This window comes from Onychomys torridus, chromosome 12 (assembly GCF_903995425.1).
Source record: "Onychomys torridus chromosome 12, mOncTor1.1, whole genome shotgun sequence".
Taxonomy (NCBI): domain Eukaryota; kingdom Metazoa; phylum Chordata; class Mammalia; order Rodentia; family Cricetidae; genus Onychomys; species Onychomys torridus.
In genome coordinates, this window is record NC_050454.1 from 13416140 (window position 1) to 13435397 (window position 19258).

Consider the following 19258-nt stretch of genomic DNA (forward strand, 5'->3'; position numbering starts at 1 on the left):
TACTAATAAACTTGGGTTTGCACTTGTTCTAATCCAGGGACCCCAACAGAGGGTGTTGCTATATGGAATAGGCCCTTTGTGGGCTGATGCTGATCTTAAACCTGGGTTGTAAAGTTACATTGTGTATGATAGCCGATTGGCCTCAATCCTCTGTTTTCGATGAGATCTGCTGGAGTTTTTCTTGGTTTTTTCCCTTTTAGGTTCAGACCCAGTTGAACACGGAACAACTGCTAGAAGATGTGGTAGCAAAGAGAACTCGTCAGTAAGTTTCACCTTGTTTTTAAGATGTTGTTTCTAAACTCATAAGATTGCCATCTGTCGCAGTGTGCAAGAAAGTAATGAATCCCAAAATGAAATTATTCCTGCAGTAGGTAAATGGAACCAAGACCTTATGTGTGCTAGATAATCATTTCTCTAGTCCCCAGACAATTCGGGTTTTCAGATGTCCATTTAGTACTGAGTTACGAAACTATTTCTTCACTATTTATTTGATTTAAATGGTGTAGATTTTCCTTCTTTCTCCTTCCTTTCTCCCACTTCCCCCTCTTTCTTTCGCTGCACCTTCTTTTATACAAATGAGCCTGTTTAGGGAATGACTGTAATAAAATCCCATGGAGCTTTTAAAACATTTATAAAACTTAAAAACACAGTAGAAGCCAGGCAGTGGTGGCATACACCTTTAATCCCAGCACTCGGGAGGCAGAGGCAGGTGGATTTTTGAGTTTGAGGCCAGCCTGGTCTACAGAGGGAGATCCAGGACAGGCACAAAGCTACACAGAGAAACCCTGTCTTGAAAAACAAACAAACAAAAAAACAAAAAAACACAGAATTTTTTTTCTTCCTGATACCCTATAAAAGTCTTTTAAAAGTCAGTTTCCATCCATTATTCTTCCCAAGTGTGACTTGTATAGTGTTACGTTATCATTTAAACACTTCTATTTATTTCTTTTAAGATTTATTTTTATGTGCATTGATGTTTTGCCCGCATGTACATCTGTGTGAGGATACCAGATCCCCCTAGAACTGGTTTACAGACAGTTGCAAGCTGTTGTGTGGGTGTTGGGAATTGATCCCAGGTCCTCTAGAAGAGCAGCCAGTGCTCTTAACCACTGAGCCATCTCTCCAGCCCCCAAATTTGGGATTTTTTTTTTTTTTTGGTTTTTCGAGATAGGGTTTCTCTGTAGCTTTGGATCCTGTCCTGGACTAGCTCCAGGCTGGCCTTGAACTTATAGAGATCCACCTGCCTCTGCCTCCCGAGTGCTGGGATTACAAGTGTATGCCACCACTGCCCTGTGGGATTTTTTTTTTTTAAGCAGTTATTTTTTGAAAAATAAAATGTAATGTTCGTGGTCCAGATGTAATGATAAATACAGTGGAGTATCCTTTAGCACAAAAGACATGAACTAAAAACTACAGAAAGAAAATAATAATCATAGCCTATGTGTACTTCTTCAATGAACATTTATGTAATAGTGATACTGTTTGTTTATGCTGGGAGAGGGTCTCTTGTGACTGTGCATCTGACTTTAGCCTTGAACTCCTTATCTACTTGTCTCCGCCACTGAAGTGCTGCAAGGTGTGTGCCAGTATGTCTGGCACTAGTTATGTGTTTGGAGCTTTGAGAATGAAACAGAGGTAAAGCAAAAGATAGTTAATTTGGGAAAAATATAATGGAAGTGTGCCAGATTTGGGCTAATATAAATAAATATACAGATAGAGCTGACAGTGTTGTGGCATTCACCTGTAATCCCAGTGTTTAGAAGGCTGAGTTCAAGGAAGATTCCAAGTTCAAGACCAGCCTAGACTAAATAATGAGACCCGGTGATGGTGAGGAGGAGGAGGAGTGAGGAATGCAAGGTGGAAGAAAAGGTAGAAAGAAGTAGAGAGGCTGTTTAACTTCCATACAAGCAGACAGTTTAAATGTCATTGGAAGAACTGGAGTTTTAAATTCCAGTGAAAAGTAACACGGGAAATACAGCTATGAAAATAGTGAGACCTTGTTCCAGCTTGGGAAGTTTTTGTGTTTTGTTTTTGTTTTTGTCTAGGAAGAACTTTTTACATAAACATCTTGTTTAATGAGCTGAAAGTAGCCAGCAGTCAATAAAAATAGGAAAGGTCAGAAATTCTACCTCTGGATTAGAAATGGTGAGCAGGGGCCTGGGATGAGACTACCCAGTTTCATTAGACGCTCCTCTGCATTTAATTTTTAAAATGTCTGTATATTCATTGCATTGAAAAGTATCTTGACACATTCAGGTTTGCAGTTCTTATACCTAATTAAATCTTGGTGGGGTTCAGCGTGTGTGTGTGTGTGTGTGTGTGTGTGTGTGTGTGTGTGTGTGTGTGTGTAAGTGTAATCAAAAAAGGAATGGCTGCTTTGAAAAAGTACAGTTTCGAGCTGAGAGTTTATCTTGGTAGTGGAACACTTGGTTGGTACACTAAGGCAAACAGGCAGAGAGGCAAAATAAGTATCATTCAGTGGGATACACTGTAAGATTTATAAGCTTCCATTCTAAGAAAACATTTCAAACCTAGGTGGCGTACTTCCACCACAAATGGAGGGATATTGACTGTATCCATTGACAACCCTGGAGCTGTACAGTGCCCGGTGTAAGTCTTTTTCTTCTTTCCCCTTTTTTCTTCAGAAATTGTAACCTCTTGATGCATAATAGGAAAATGAAAAGTACTGGACTTGTGCTCAGAGTGTACTGTCTAAGTCAGGATAAAATGAGATGCAAAGATAAAGGATATCTGTGACTCTAATCAAGCCTGTAGTCCCAATACTTGGGAGGCTAAGACAAGAGGATTGCCCTGAATTCTAAGACCAGGTTCAGATACATAGTGAGTTCAAGGTGGAGGCAAACACTCACACACATAAAAGGAAGAAAAAACTTTTTAAAATGTTGTTATAGCTGAAAGGGTATTCTGTGAACAGTTATACATTTTGGTAATTAGAGTAGTCGTCCATCAAGAGCTGGCACTTTATCTTTACTGGTTTCGAGCACAGTGGAATAGCCGTACTTTACTTGAACATGTGTGAAGAAATTTTGACTACTTTTATTTGGTAAACTAACTAGAACTTTGTTTTTCTTTGCTAGAGCTCAGAAACCACGATTAGCTCGTGCTGCTGTGCCCTCCTTCTTGACAAGAAGAGAGCAGCCTGATGTGAAGAAGGTTCCCAAAGGCGTTCCTCTGCAGTTTGACATAAATAGTGTAGGGAAACAGGTGAGACGAAACCTTTTTTTCTTCTATTTCTTTGGACCACTCACTGACAGCCTTCTGATAACCAAAAACATTTTATAGCAAACTAAAGAGGGTGGCCTAACAACCCCTTCCCCAATTCTTAGGCGACCGTTAATCTGATATTTGTCTCAGATTGCCTGCTTTGACATTTCATTTAAATCGGATCTTGTGATATATGATCTTGTTCCTGGCTTCTTACACTTCCATAACTTATTTCAAGTTTCATCCATATTAGCATTTTCTTTTTATTATTTGAATAGTGTTCATCACATACATGTCACATATTATGTCTTCTTTAATTAGTTGGAAGTTTTTATGTTCTTTGGCTACTATAAATCTTTTTTTTTTTTTCAGTCTTTATGTTAGCATGTTTTCATTTATTTATTTTTGGTAGATGCGAATGGATATATTTGATAGATTTTTAGTGGACTGTGTGCTAACTCCACATTTAACCTTTTTAGGAACTACCAAGAGAGGTGGCTATGTTCTTAATATTCCTACAGCATATATGGGGTTTCTAAACTTCTCCACATTCCTGTCACTGTTTGTCATCATCTGTCACTTCGAGTATAGTGACAAGTGAGTGTAAAGTGATAGCTCACTGGTTTTGACAGTTTTGTGTGTTACTGTATTCTTTGATCTTCTTAAATTTACTTAACTTTGGGGAGATAGAGCAATGACTCCATGGTTAAGAGCACTGACTGCTCTGCTGTAGGTCCTGAGTTCAATTCTCAGCACCCACATGGCTTCTTACAACCATTTATAATGGGATCCTATGTCCTCTTTTGGTGTGCGTATGTACATGCAAACAAAGTACCCACAAACATAAACTGCATACATAAATCTTTTAAAAGATAAAAAATAAAAACACCTTGGTTGATCAGTTGCTTTTTGAAAAAAAATTACTGAACTTTATAGTCAATCTGTGGATTCTTTAGGGTTTTTTATATAAATACTTGTTCTCCAAATTCTCTTCAAGTGTTTAAAGCCTTTTTTTGTTTTATTATAATGGCTAGTACATTGACTACAGTGTTGGCTAAGCATCATAAGACTAATGGGCTTGCCATGCTCCAGAGCCTGAGGAAGAACATTGACAGTTTGACCACGGGTGTAAGGTGTTAGCAGTTGTTACACACCTGCACAGCTAAGCTTGCCCACTTCTCTGAGTTTGAACTCAAAGTATAGCTTTGCCTTTCCCCCTTTATTTTTCTTCAGGAACTGACCAGCCCTAAGCACCTTGCCGTGACACTCAGGGCCTTCTCACTCTCTGCTCTGAAAACACCCCACTCCTCTTCTAATCTGTTTTCAGGTCTCCATTGCTGACTTCCATTTTCCCTCTCTGTCAGACGCTGGGAATTATAGCTTGCCTGCCTGTACTATTTCCAACTCTAAGAATATAGATCTCAAGTTACAAAATATAGATATGTATGTGTATCTATATACATATATGTGTACATATAGATAGATATACCTACAGATATATGTATATATACTATATATATCTACACATATAAAATACTGTTGGCTTTAATTTTGTTGTAGATTCTCTTTATCAAATTGAGGGAACTCCCATCTTAATAATTTGCTGAGAGCTTTTATCATGAATTTATGGTTGAATTTCATCATATACTTTTTTGGAGAACAATTTGGCAGAGATAAGGTCCTGGTATTTAAGGTTAGCCATATCAGGGGAAACTTGGTTTAATGAGAGAGTACATGATTAGCATAGACAAAGTCCTTGGTATAGTCTCTAATACCAGATGTGGAAAAGAAGAGACAAATGTGTTCTAGTTCATTTTGATCTTATTCTTAATTTCTTTTCTGATTGGAAGCACTTCGTTAGTTGTTACTCAAACCAGAGTTTTATTTGAATTTTTGTAGGGCACTCAATTAAAAACTTCATTCTGAAATACTCAGTAGTTCTATTATTTTTTTAAGTCACAATCTCATAATACTATAGCCTGGCTGGCTTTATGCATGATTTTCTTCCTACCTCAGCCTCTTGGGATATTAAGAGTAGGCCATCATTTCTGGATAAAATAACATTTTTATTGTTTGTTGTTTTTGTTTTTTGAGACAGAGTCTCACTGTTTATCCTTGGCTAGCCTGGGACTTAATGTAGATCAGGCTGGCTTCAAATTCATAGATCTACCTGCCTTTGCTTTCTGAGTACTGGAATCAAAGGTGGATGCCAGCTCCAGCTGAAGTAACTCTTTACCAAAGGCATCACCGGAATTTGTAACAGTGTTTGCAGAGCCCCAAATTAATTCAGTTAGCAGTATCTTGGATGTGTGTTATAGACCATAGTAATAGTAGTATGTGTGTGTTTATATAGTATGTAATGTAGGCATTCTAGTGATAGGAAGATAAGGATTCTTGGCCTACCTAGTTTAAGTTCTAGAGCTACTGATAGGCAGCTCAATTATATATGCCTTATCTTTGTTAGAATTGAATTAAATACAATTCAAGATGCTACGTATTGCTAATTACTATTAATCTTTAAATCACATATACAGGAAATGGTTTTTTCTGTCAAGTTAATTTTTCCCTCCTTTTCTGTAGACAGGGATGACTTTGAATGAACGGTTTGGGATTCTGAAAGAGCAAAGAGCCAGTCTCACATTCAACAAAGGAGGAAGCCGATTTGTAACTGTGGGATAGATCCACGGCAGAGGAGCTCTTAAGTGTTGACTGTTTGAAGAGTTGAATTGCTTGAAGAGTTCATCAGAGAAGTTCAAGAAACTTTACTTCAGAATATTCACAAGCCTAAATAACTTTATTTTTGAAGGTTTTTTTTTTTTAATGTATAAATAATGCCCTGAAAGAATAACAGGGAATATACCTATCTGTTCATAAAGATTTCATGGTTGGCCCAAACAAAGCAATTCTTTATTGACTTCTTAGATTCCTCGTGAAGCAGAAGGAAGACAGACAGATAGACCTTGATTATTTTTATGAGTGTGCTGTGTAGGATCTCATCACTGTCGTCCAGTTTGTAGACTTTGCCATGGTTAGACTTCAGAAACAGGAGTACACCCCTGTGCTGCTGTCACTTGCCATTCATGTGCTGGGACAGTAAGTACAGCTGCCTTTCTGTCATGAGTGGGATTTTTAAACAGTGGTGGAATTTCAGTTCTGCCTCGTAAGATGTATGGAAATACTTAGAACTTGGCTCATTTATTGTTTTTGTTAGATATTGACCCCCTGGGTTCTAAGCATTTAGTATTGAACTTTACTAAGAATGTGGCTCTCAGGGTTAGTCTCAGATCACAGCGTGTCAGAGCTGGGAACGCTTACGTACAAAGTTATCTGACAGGGCTTTGCAGGAGATGCGCAATACAAACCCTGATAGTCTGTCTTTAGTACATGCTGAAGACACGGAAGACAGTTTCAGGACGGAGGACTGGAAACAGTACAGACCTAAAGACCCGGCCATAGTTACACTCTCGGATTTCAGTGCCGTCCTGAGTCCTTTGTCCTTGGTTCTTCTATACATGATGCTGACAAGAATCTCACCTTTTGAAAGGAATTGAATCTGTGGGTATTTTGACAGTACACTTACTGGACATAAAGTCCTATGCTTCATATTCAAAAGTTTTTATTAAAAAAGCTTTTAGGTTTGTTAAGTTCAATAACTTACAACTCCCCACACAAAAATCTACTTGTATCTGTCACAAAGAGAAAAAAAAGAAAAGTTACACTTCAGTACATGTTCACTGTATCTTGTATCACCCAAAGTTGAGGCATTCTAGAGAGAATGGGTTGTTCTCTTACTCTGGAGGTCTGTTGTGCCAAGATAGTGCTGAGAGTCCTCACGTAGTCGTACATCATCAACTACAGTAAAATGCCAAAATGCAGCGACACATTCCAGCTACGGGTTATCAAGTGGTCATTTTGAAGCTTGACCTTTTGTTTTGCTCTGATTTCAAATCTCTGAGAGGATGTTTAGGTGTGTCTGCTGTTCATTTTCCTGTAAAACGAGACAAAGTACCCTGCTTCCTGCCCGTCTTCATTGCATCCTAGACTTCGCTGTCTTGATGCTCCTTGAGTTTCTTACTGGCGTATGCTAGTCATGGGAAAATCACAACAATTTCGCTCCTATACCAAAGATCTAAATCTGGTCCTCAGTGTCGGTTATTGCCAGTACTTCTACTTGATAAGGGAATTTCGGAAGCCAGTCACAGAATCTGAAAATAAACTCTAGTTTCTCCTCAGCTGTGATGTCTTCATTGAGGCCAAGGACTCATTATACAACATTTGGCCAATATGAAGATTTATGTTTGGTTCAGGAACAAAACCTGTTAGAGTGGATTGCTGGTAGCTTATTTTAAAGCGAAGGAAAAACAACTGAGTGTGAACACTATCTTTGGAACAATTTGTGAAAATACAGTATAAAAGTCTTTGTTTCCTGTTGTTTTAAATATTCTTATACAGAGGATTTGGTAATTCCATTTTTGGAAAACCTTAAAAATTGCCCAAATGTTGACACTAAGTACATTGGAAAACAGTACCTTTGGTATAGTAAAGGTTTGCTCTTCATACATCTGTTTTTCTTTCAAAGTAAATTTTGCCTTTGATACAACTAAGTTAAAACTCTGTGTGCTAACATGTTGCATATAAACAAAACAATATGCTTTGTGGGGAGAAATTTCCTTTCCTGGAATGTGGTTGTAGTCGTCCTGGTTCAGTTTATGAAGCCTTTTTTTTTTTTTTTTTTTTTTTTAATTTAAACAGGGTGCGACTTCAAATTTCCTTTGCATCAAGGTGTATGCAAAACATTGATGCGGTGCATCACACAATGAAAGTTTGTATTTAATGAGGAGGTGCTTTACACTGTACTTTTCGGTGTTTTTGGAAAAGTTTCATTAGATTTATTCTGAAGCTGTTCATTTTTGACAAATAAAATGTAACAGGTTTCACATGAGTTATTCTGAGCTGTAAAGATTTGAGTTGTGGTTTTTAGATTGTTCTGTGTTAGAAAGCATTTTGTAGTGGTTATAGTTATGATTTCTAGGATTTGAAGTTAAGTCTACACTCTTGGCGTTCTTCTCACTGCCTTTGGACCGTTTCATGCCTTAGGTAACACGAGGCTCCAGCATAAGGTAGCTGAGAAGAGTTAAAGATAATCAAGCAGTCTGCAGCAGAGCACAGAACTAGATGAGCCTTTAGAGATCACCTGCTTAGCCGCCCCTCCTCCCTTTACATCTTAGCAGAGTGAGAACCAACATTTTCTAAGACTTAAATGTAGCCGTCATGTTTTGAGCCTCACATCATTCTCAGTGGACAATAAACTACTTCCCACATAGACGACAGTAGTTTTGTGGTATTTAACTTGTGAGGTATAGCCCTGTCTCAGCATTTGTGGCATGCTCAGTAAGTCTGTTCTTCCAATGAGAATTCCTACTTTATTACTTTGATGTTGCAGTTACTGAAGCTCATTAGAAAGGCCAGTGTTGCCAGTGTATACCAGGAAGAAGATTGGTAATTCCAGACTCCATCTCTCTCTCACACACACACACACACACACACACACACACGAACTTCTAAACATACAAACTTGTCACTTTATTAACTATAATCAAATTATAAAATACTTTATGTTTAAAAAACATACAAGAATTGTTCTCAGTTTTTTAGTTAGAAGTGTGCATAATATGTTGCTGTCTGTAATTAATTCACATGGTATGTGCAATTTGGAGGTATTAAAGAGATTAGGCAAAGAAAATAGTTTACTCCTCACAACAAGGAATTCCATATATTCCACATGCAGGCAATATTAAAGCAAAAAAGAACTTGCTCCTTTCTGAGCAGGAGACCTTCCCCATTTAATTGGAATGATTTATTTTGCAACTATTAAATCTCAGTTGAAGATGGTTCTATTTGGAGCTTGAGGTTTGGGTGAGGGTGGTATTACAGTCAGTCAATGTCTCCCCCTCCTTCTCCCCTTTCTTCTACCCCGCCATCTCCTCCCTCTCCAGGCTGTGCATCACATAGTTATGCTGCAGCTTTCCAAATACTGAGTTTACAGGTATGTGCCACAGTGCCCACTTTTGTCCCATTTCAAAAACTGGTTTCTGTGTTTGCACCTGTGTGTATGTGTATGCACTGTGTGATGGTGCCCATGGAAGCCAGATGAGGGTGTTAGATCCCCTGGGACTGGAGTTAGAAATGGCTGTGAGCAGCTTGATGTAGGTAGTGGGAATGGAACCTGTATCCTCTGCAAGAGCAGTGAATTCTCTTAACCATCTCTCCATCCCCTTTGACATTTCAAGATGAATACTTCAGTAAACATCAAGCATTTGTGAAAATAATTTTGGATACTGTAGACCACTGAGAGATGTAAAGATTTGCTTGGAAATTGTAGACTTCTAAGTATACTCACATGGGGTATACTAATATATACTATACTAAAGATGAATAGGAAGCTCTTTACCTAGTGTGTGTGGCCATTAATGTCTACTTTCCTCCTTTTCCATTTCTTCGAATGAGAAGAAAATAGTGTGAAACTTGGTTGCAGAATTTTTTTAATCCTTATTAAAGGAATTAGAAAGGCAGGTGTGATGGTGCACATCTGTGGTTCTGGTACTTGGGAGACAGAGGCAGTAAGATTTTTGTGTTCCAGTCTGCATAGTGAGTTCCAGGCCAGGCAGAGCCAGACCTGTCTCAGGAAAACCAAAACTAAGAGCAGTGACCAAACATTGTTGAATATTCACCAAGTTCGTTTCTTAAATTTAAAGAGGATATAGTACATCAAATTTTTGAACTTTAAGGAGTACCCACAATGAATTTTTAATGGCTTTTTTAACGTTAGTGAAATTTGCCTTTTAGTATTGAATGAGTTAGTTAAGTTTTAGCCTGTGAAATAAACAGGAAGAAGGGGAGTCTGCAGCTCCTAAGACTGAAAAACCCACACTGCCTTTTGTTCAGCCTCTCCTTAGAATGGTAGTCAAATACAGTAGTTAATTTCTATTTTCCTTTTGAGCACCGCCTTTTTACAACTCTAATTCTTCACTAATGTTACAAAAACTTCATTTCTTATAACCCGTAGTATGGTATCTATGAAGATTGAAGAGCTGGGTTTGATAGTGTATGTCTGTAATCTTAGCACTCAGAAAGCTGAGGCAGGAAAACAAGTTTGAAGTCAGCCTGAGCTACATAGATACTGTCTTAGATTTAAAAAAAAAAAAAAAAATTGAAGGAATCAAGAATTCTACACATTTTGCATTTACTTCATAGTTGAAACCCCAAGTCTTTACACATCTCAAAAGTGGATCCTTGATCTCCCATCCCTTAACAACTTAAAAAGAAACGTTTTAGTGTGTGTGTGTGTGTGTGTGTGTGTGTGTGTGTGTGTGTGTGTGTTTGGCCTGTGTTTATATGTATGTACTATGTGCATGCCTAGTCCTTGGCGAAGTCAGAAGAGGCCATTGGATTTCCTGGAACTAGATTTGTAAACCGCCATGTGGGAGCTTAGACGGAACCCAGATTCTCTGCTAGAGCAACAAGTTGTAACCAGTGAACCAACTGCACCTCGGATTTAATTTTACATATTATGCATGGTTTGCACATGTGCACATGTACATGTGTTTGTGTGTCGCACATGCACATGTGTCAGCACATGTGGAAATAGAAGATAGCTTGCTTTCTGAAGTCTCCTCTTTGTTCCCACCACATGGCGTCTGGGAAGCAAATTCAGGTTGCCAGGTTTGGTGGTAGGCACCTTTGCCCCCCCCCCCCAGCTGTCTCACTGTTGTCCAATACAGGATTTAAATGCCTGTGCTGGAATAATTGCCTGCTTTCATTAGTTCTGTTCATTGGTTGCTTGATTGAGGCAGGACCCTGTTCTGAAAAATTCTAATTTCCCCCTCAACATTCTCTCTGGTGTTAATACATAATCTATCTACTTCTCTTGGTTTCCACACTTCCTTGTTACTGTTCATATGGTCTGCCCTTCCAAAATTCCCTGGGATATGGGAAGTTGGTATAGCCTCAAGTTTAATTCTTTAATGACTTCAAATCAAGTCAGACTGGCCTCAGTTTAACACATCTGGTCAGTTCAGGATTAGCATAGTACATTAGGATTGCAGTGGAGTGTACATGTCCATAGACAGAGGTCATATTACTAAGAACTTGTCAAAAATAATGCAAGTTTAAATGGCAGGGGTGCATTTGGAAAGGTACATCTGGCAATTCTGTAGGATTATATAGAGTTTGTGTGTGTGTGTGTGTGTGTGTGTGTGTGTGTGTGTGTGTGTGTGTAGGCACACACACAGGTCAGACAATAGTCAGCTCTCACCTTCCACCTTGGGTCTATGGATTAAATTTATGTTGTGTGACAAACCCCCCCCCCCCCCACACACACACACACTGAGCCATCTTGCCAGTCCAGCTTAATCTTTTGTATTTTTCAAGACAGGTATCCCTTTGTAGCTAGGCTGGCCTGGATCCTTTGGATCCTTCTGCCTCAACCTCTCAAGTACCAGGATTACAACAAGCCTGTGCTGCCATGCCTGGCTAGTTTAGTATCTTTTGAAGAATAACCACTTCAGAAAGACCAGAAAATACATATATTGGATAAACATTACTTGACAAAGACTACACATTACTTGCCATGCAGTGACCCATTAATAGACAATAATTTATTGTAGGGACTAGGTGCAAAAGAAACTAGTATGTCACATTGTGAAGAGCCAGACATGGTATCAGGTATCAAATACTTTGTATTCTCAGGGCTCAGAAGGCCAAGGCCAACCTGGGCTACACTGGGACTCTTATCTCAAAAAAAAAAAAAAAAAAAAAGGAGGGAGTTCATAGAGCAGTTCTCTTGAGCAGCCCTTACTAATCAACTTTATTATTGAAACATTTTTACAACTTGAACTTAGATACTCAGGAAAGTGCTTATCTGGGCTTCCTGAAGTTGGGCCTTGAATGATGAGTAACTTCTTACACCTCATTTTTTTTTTTTTTTTAAGCTGAGGATCGAACCCAGGGCCTTGTGCTTGCTAGGCAAGCGCTCTACCACTGAGCTAAATCCCCAACCCTCATATTTTCTTTAATGCTCTGCGATGGAGTTTCTCATTTGCATCTTAATGCTCTTAAATGCATGAAAAGCATACCTGAATATATGTTTACTCATCTTCCATTATGGACTTTGGCTCCCTTTGTCATCCCATCCTACTTCATAATTCTTCAGCTTTGGTTCAAAACCTCTTTCATCCTTGAGAGAGATTCCTTTGCTGTGAACTCTGGTAGATGATTCTCCCCTCTTCATGGTCAGCCTTTACTATCGTCTTCCTGTAACTGGCCTCCTTGGATTCCGAAAGAAGATTAGATAATTCTTTAGAAAAGAGACTTTATCTGACAGCCCTTAGTATTTTCCACAGCAAATTAAAGGGAATGGTAAGGGAAATTTATCTCACATACTAGGAATGGTTTGAGTTTAAAGCAGATTTGGGGAAACTAAGATAGAGTGCAGTATCAGGATGTCTTAACTCCTTTAAATTTGAGTGGTGTCTTTACTCTTTCATTACTTGAATGGTTTCAGTTTTGGTCTTTCTCTTCTAAACCTAATCCCTACAGTTATAGTCAAAGTATTTTGTCTTTCTCAATTTTGGTTGCAGACTTGAATTTTAGACTTAAGTATTCTTCGTTCTGTTCTAGTCAGTGATAAAATCTGCACTATCAGCCATACTTTGAAGATGCTTGTTTTCGTTAAGAGCTCTTTCATAAAAAGCAGACTCTAAAATACATAACAATTTCAACAAGAATTAGGGGCTTTGTAGCCAAATCTTCGCACACAGTAGTTTCCCCCCCCTCAATCATACAAATCTGATGCGAATATCCACAAATCATCTGGCAGTACGGTGACAAGCCGAGAGACAATTTTCGGGCATATCCCATGGAGTCTCCTCTAACTGCCCAAGTTTCTGGCAGCGACAGTGCTAATAAGAATCTTTGCTCCTCAATGTAACCACCACTGAGGGAGGAAGACGGGGTGCTGCGGGGCGTTGTTAAAGATGGTTTCTGTGCTGGCCTTTTAGAAGCACCGCTGGGGGTCCAGGCAGAGGGCTGTGGCCGCTCGGCGGCGTCCCAGTAGTTTCCCGAGAAATCCTCGGTGTGGGCGGGGCACCAGCGCGTCCGGGACAGCCGTCAGGGGTCCGCGAGCCCCTTTCCCCGCCCACCCAGCGGTTCGGCTGGCGCATGCGCAGAGCCGCGCCGGAGAGTTGTCGGCTGGGAAATGGCGGCCGCGGGCTTGGTGGCTGTGGCAGCGGCTGCGGAGTACTCCGGCCCGGCGGCGTCCGGGGGAAACCTCTCCGGTGCTAACTGTGGGCCGAGCCCTGGGGTAGGCCCTGGTCCTGGCCCGGGCTCGTGGAGCCGCTCGGTCGACCGAGCCCTGGAGGAGGCTGCGGTCACCGGGGTGCTGAGCCTGAGCGGCCGGAAACTGAGGGAGTTTCCCCGGGGAGCGGCCAACCACGACCTGACGGACACCACCCGGGCTGGTGAGCGGGGCGCGGGCATCCCTGCCGCCCGGGACCGGCGGGGTGGGGAGGGGCTCGTCGGGTGCGGGCCGTGTGGCGACCGCGCCCGAAGCTCCCGGGGACCCGGGTAACGGGGGAGGCTGGCGGGACCGCGCGCCCTCCCGGCCTGGCCAGACCCGGAGCCTGGGGCGCGGCGGCGCGCAGCATCATCTCCGACCGGCCGGAGGCGACTGAGGGATGATCTTTCTGGAGTCGCCGTCAGAAATCCCGCTGCCGGAGCCCCCGGTAGACTTTTGCCCCACCCGGGTGTCTGCAGGCCCCTTTGGATCTGGGCTGCCGAATTGACTCTGCTGGGAGTTGGGGAGTGTGGCAAGCACGTTCTTCCCCGGTAGTCCGGGTGACGCTGGGTGCTGCATTGTCAGAGGACCCATGTCCGCGCTGGCGTTTGCCCCAGTGTGTGCGAGTCTGTGTGTGTAATGTGGACTCCAGCGCTGTGACTTAAGTCTCCGCCTCCGTCTGTTGACTTACCGAAAAGTACTTGTAATAATAGCGCATCTTTAGGTGCACGTTACTTTCCGTCTTTCACCCTGACGTGCCCTCCAAGAAAACGTGAGAAGAAAAACTTCATAGGATATTGTCTACCTCGTCTATATTTGCTTTTCCCTTTAAAAACATTACTTCGCCTTATATTGTTTGAGACAGGAAAGAGAATGGGAATTAAGTGTTATTTGGTTTCCTTAGTTGTGGGGAACAATGTATGGTGATTGAGGTATTCAGCATGCTATAATGTGTTCCTCTTGTGTTTAGAATTTAGTTTCCGCAGGGAGTAGGTTAAGAATTGAGTCTTTATGTTTTACATAAATATAAGGGGAGAGGTCCCTTACGAAGTGGTTTAAATTTTTTGTGTTTTCTGTAGTTAGTGAATGTGCAATATACATTGTGTCATCTTCATTCTGTTCAATTTTAACATCTTAGAGTGAATACTTTCTTAAGCTTCTGTAGTCATCAAAGATCAGCAATTATTACATATAGTCACTCATGTTGGAAAAATAAATAGCATGGGGATGGTGAGATGGCTCAGTGGATAAAAGTGCTCTTGCTGCCAAGCCTGACAGACGACCGGAGTTTGATCTGCAGAACCTGAATAGTGGAAGGAGAAAACTGATTCCTTCCTGAAAGTTGTCTTCTGACTTACACACACACACACACACACACACACACACACACACACACTGCATTAAACACTAAAAAGAAATTGAAACAAAAAGATGTTAAATTTCTGCTAAAAACTATTATTTCCAAAGAAACTTTTGTTCTGCTTACTAAAGCTTGTTTTGGGGAGTTTTCTTTGAAAATTGTCTCTCTTTTTTTTTTTTTTTTTAAACTAAATGGTACAAATTTGCTAAAGTAAACATGAATTTTTATATGTGTGTTGATAGGCATCATCTAAAATTGTCATTCAGACCCCTGCCTTCTTGATTCTGCTCAGGAGAGGGCTGATTGGCAGAGTGATTTTTTTTATACTTAGGTGAGTCATTTCAGTATTGCTACACTAAGCCTGAAGGTAAAGAAAAAGATGATGAGAGCATTCTATCTAGCTTATTATCTTATCTGCTCTTAAGTAATTCTAGGAGCAACAGTTTGAGCCATCAAGAAATAAGTTTTATTGACAAAGAAAACCAAACATTTCTGAGGGATAATATTTAACCTCAAGGAAAGTTTTCCTTTTTGAGCTCTGTTTTTTTAGGTATATTATCATTCATACTTTAATGTTCTAGCTACTATATTAAATCAAAGGTTTTGTTTTTGTTGGTTGACATTTTATCTGGTCAAAAGTATAAAAAAAAAGAGATTAAAAGGTCACAAAGTATTTTATAACCTGTTACACCAGATTCATTTCTAACTTCAGCAGCCCTTATAATTAGAACAAAAATAGTTTTAAATAGGCAGTTTGATGTCAGTGACATAATTTATTGAGTGTTCATTATTTGTTATTCATCCTTAGATGTTTAAACATATTGCCTTGTTAAATATATACAGCATATGGATTAAATATGATTACACCCAGTTTCATAGGAAAAATAGTTCAGATATTCCTACTGTTGATGCACTTTTATCTGACTTCTCTCCACTGTATCAAGCAGCTTCTGTGTGCAGTGAGGCATTCTTCTTCTTCTTTTTGCAGAGAGTGAAAGCAAAGCTTAGAGATATTTAATAATGTGCTCAGAGACCAGTAGCCAGAGGACAAAGGAAGAGGGTGTTCTTTAGGATTGGAGTCCTGTTTGACATAACTCCAAAACCCATTCTTTTTTTGTAGGTACTTGATGAATCCAGACTAACTACTTTTTAAATGATGTGTGTTTGTATGTGTGTCTCTGGTGTGGGTATGTGCGTATGAACACAGTGCAGGTGTTAAGCAGACCGACCAGAGGAGGGCATCGGCTCCCCTGGAGGGTGAGCTACCTGTTGTAGGTGCTGGGAATCAATTCAGGTCCTCTGCAAGAGCAGTATGCACACTTAACAACTGAGCCATCTCTGAAGCCTGAATTCAGACTTAAAATAGTTAGAAATCTATTTTGCATAGAGTAGATACTATAGAAAATTTAAAACCATGTAAAATTGCATAAAACTTGGCTCATAGATTGTTCTTTCATTAAGTATGGAATGTCTGTGGTAGAATTGCTGCTTTCTAAGAATTTACATCCCAAGAAACAGCACTTATTATTACCTATACCATTTTCAACTCAGCATAATTAGAATTTGCTTGAGTTTTTTTCCCATTTGTTTAAAAAGGTAGATAATGCTGGGCATGATCTCATATGCCTTTAATCCCAACACTTGGGAGGCAGAGGCAGGAGGATCTCTTTGAGTTTCAGGACAGCCAGGGCTACAAAAAGAAACCCTGTCTTGAAAAGCAAAAACAAGAAACAAAACAAGATAGGTGGGCTGTTAACAATGGAGGACCAGAAAGGTAATACTATTGTTAATAGCCATGCTTGGCACTTACTGAGCCCAGTCAGTGTTGTCTGTGTTACTGTGACAAAATACCAGTGATACTTAGCTTAGGAGGAAATGGAGCTGGAGAGATGGCTCAGTAGTTAAAAGCATATACTGCTCTTGTAGAGGACTGTGTTTGGTTCCCAGCACCCACAGCAGGCAGTTCATAACTGCCTGTAACTCCAGCTCCAGGAGATCTGAAACCTCTGGCCTTCTAAGGTACCTGTACTCACGTGCACACATTCCCTACCCCCTCACATACACATTATTAAAGACGATTTTTAAAATAATTTGTTTTTAAGGAGGAGGAAAGGCTGTCTGGCTCCTGGCTTCAGAAGTTCTAGTCCCTGGTCACTTTACCAAGTTACTGAAAGCAGAAGAGGTATGCTAATCTTGTGATGGCCTGGAAACAGAGATCCAGGAGCTGGGCTCCCTGTATCCTCCTCAAGGACAAAACTCCAGTGACCCAACTTCCTAAGGGTTTCACCATTTCCCAGCAGCCTTCCAGGCTGGGCCAAGCTCTCCACACTTGCACAGTTTTAACTGCAAACTGCACCAAGCCTTTCCCTAACCTAATATTGTGCTAAGGTACCTCACAAGCATACAGTTGTGTGAGGTGTGAGTACTAATTTATTTTCCCTCACTCCTCACATCAGAAAATTGAGACTCAGGAGATGTTACAACTCAGTCAGGACTTCACAGCCAGAAAGCAACAGAACTAGGATTCAGATTCATATTTATCCAGACATGCTGGTATATGCTTATAACTCTAACCTTTAGGAAGCTGAGGCAGGAGGATTAAGGGGTTGAGACAGCTTGAGCTATTTAGGAAGTTCAAGGATAGATAGTGAGACCCTGTCTCAGGAATAGTCATACACATAATATTCTAAAACTTGTGTTTTTGATCACTGGGTCATACAGGTTGAAACCTAAGATTTGTTTGCCTGATCCCCCATTGGTGTCATGATTGGTAGCACCACTAATCAGTGCTGTACAGCCAGAAGCAAAGCCACTCTGGAGCTTTAGCGTAAAACTGGAGCTAGAGCATCAATTCAAGAAAATGATAGTGAAAGTTGAGAGATTCCGAGTCTTTCTCCAAGAAAAGAAAAGCGAGTCTTTTCTGGCATTTTGAAAAGGAGGAAGAATCAGCTTGAGGGAAGGCAAACAAAATTCATCTAACTAGGCCTGTTCCAGCGTTCATAGAATTCTAAAACTTGGAGGAGCCGTGGTACCCATCCGAGTTACTTTACAGATGAGAAGCCTTCTTGGTTTCAATGATGTGCTCTAGACTGTAGACTGAGAGGACCAGATAGGTAGTATTTCACAGACGGCAAACATGAGTCATAGTTGAACTGTAAGAAATGGTTTTGAATGGAAGACAGCAAGCAAGAAACAGGAGAGGATGGGAATGGGGAGGGCAGAATCAGACTTGAAAAGAAAATAAATGGAGATGTAATGGGTGCACCAACGTAATGCAGGATCGTCAAAGTCTTGAGAATTGAGACTCTAAAAAATGAATACTTATTTCCTAGGCAAGAAGAATGGAGACAGCTAAAATGCCATTCAGTTTGTCAAGAATGCAATCTGTAACCCACAAAATGATGGTTTTATAAGGTTTGGAAATATGTACTAGAGTGCCAGGTCTTAAGTGGAAATAATGTTTTTTTTATATCAATCACAATACATGTATGTTCATGACTTTTTCTAGAACTGTACTTTTCAATGTGATAGTCACTAGCCATAGATGCTATTAAAATAAAAAATATTTTAGATCTAGTGGTACATGCCTATAATCCTAGCACTTAGAAGGCTGCAGCAGGAGAATAGGGAGTTTAAGACCAGCCTACGATAGCTGGGGAGACTGTTTCAATCAATCAAGCAACGAATGAACGAATGAATGAATGAATGAATGAATGGAGGGAGGGAGGGAGGGAGGGAGCTGGGTATGTGCCTGGACTCCCAATCACTCAAGAAACCAAGGTGAGGGATTACTTGAGCACAAGAATTTGAATCCTGTATCAGACAACAGTGAGCAACACAGTGAGATGTTATCTCAAATATATCTATTAAAAATAAAAGATTAGCCAGTCAGTAGTACTCACTCCTTTAATCCCAGCACTTGGGATACAGAGGCAGGTGGATTTCTGTGAATTTGAGGCCAGCCTGGGCTACAGAGTGAGTTCCAGGACAGCCAGGGCTATACAGAAAACCCTGTCTCAAAAAACAAACAAACAAAACAAATAAATAGAAGATTTATTAGGCCAGTGAGATAGCTCAGTGGGCAAAGACACTTGCCACCAAGCCTGATAATTTTGTTAACTTTCTTTTTATTTATTCTTTGTGTCTTTCACATCATGTATCTGGATCCCATTCATTTCCCTATCCCTTTGTATCTGCTCTCTGCCTTTGCAACACCACCCCCCCACCCAAAATAAAATCAAATGTAAGAGAGAAAAAGAAAAATCTCCTCATGGAGGCTGCAGTGTGACTCAGTGAGTCACGCAGTAAACCCTGCTGTCCATACAGCTTTCCTTGGAAGT

The 19258-nt window shown here is 40.4% G+C and overlaps 2 protein-coding genes across 17 annotated transcripts in view; both read left to right on the top strand.

Moving 5' to 3' along the window:
- Positions 1-6923, top strand: part of Fyttd1 (forty-two-three domain containing 1) — a 28757-nt gene extending 21834 nt beyond the window's left edge. Inside the window, exons 6-9 of the mRNA XM_036203875.1 lie at positions 201-262; positions 2536-2610; positions 3099-3225; positions 5806-6923. Of these exons, the coding sequence (XP_036059768.1) occupies positions 201-262; positions 2536-2610; positions 3099-3225; positions 5806-5904 (363 nt within the window). The 3' untranslated portion in view covers positions 5905-6923. The remainder of the gene's footprint in view (positions 1-200; positions 263-2535; positions 2611-3098; positions 3226-5805) is intronic.
- A 6418-nt stretch (positions 6924-13341) lies between these two features.
- Lrch3 (leucine rich repeats and calponin homology domain containing 3) overlaps positions 13342-19258 on the top strand; it is a 112946-nt gene continuing 107029 nt past the window's right edge. For 3 of the 16 annotated variants that reach the window (XM_036203924.1, XM_036203932.1, XM_036203923.1), the window contains exon 1: positions 13342-13742. In XM_036203924.1, the coding sequence (XP_036059817.1) occupies positions 13481-13742 (262 nt within the window). In that variant the 5' untranslated portion in view covers positions 13342-13480. The remainder of the gene's footprint in view (positions 13743-19258) is intronic. The other 13 variants (XM_036203929.1, XM_036203927.1, XM_036203925.1 and 10 more) reach the window with 8 other exon arrangements.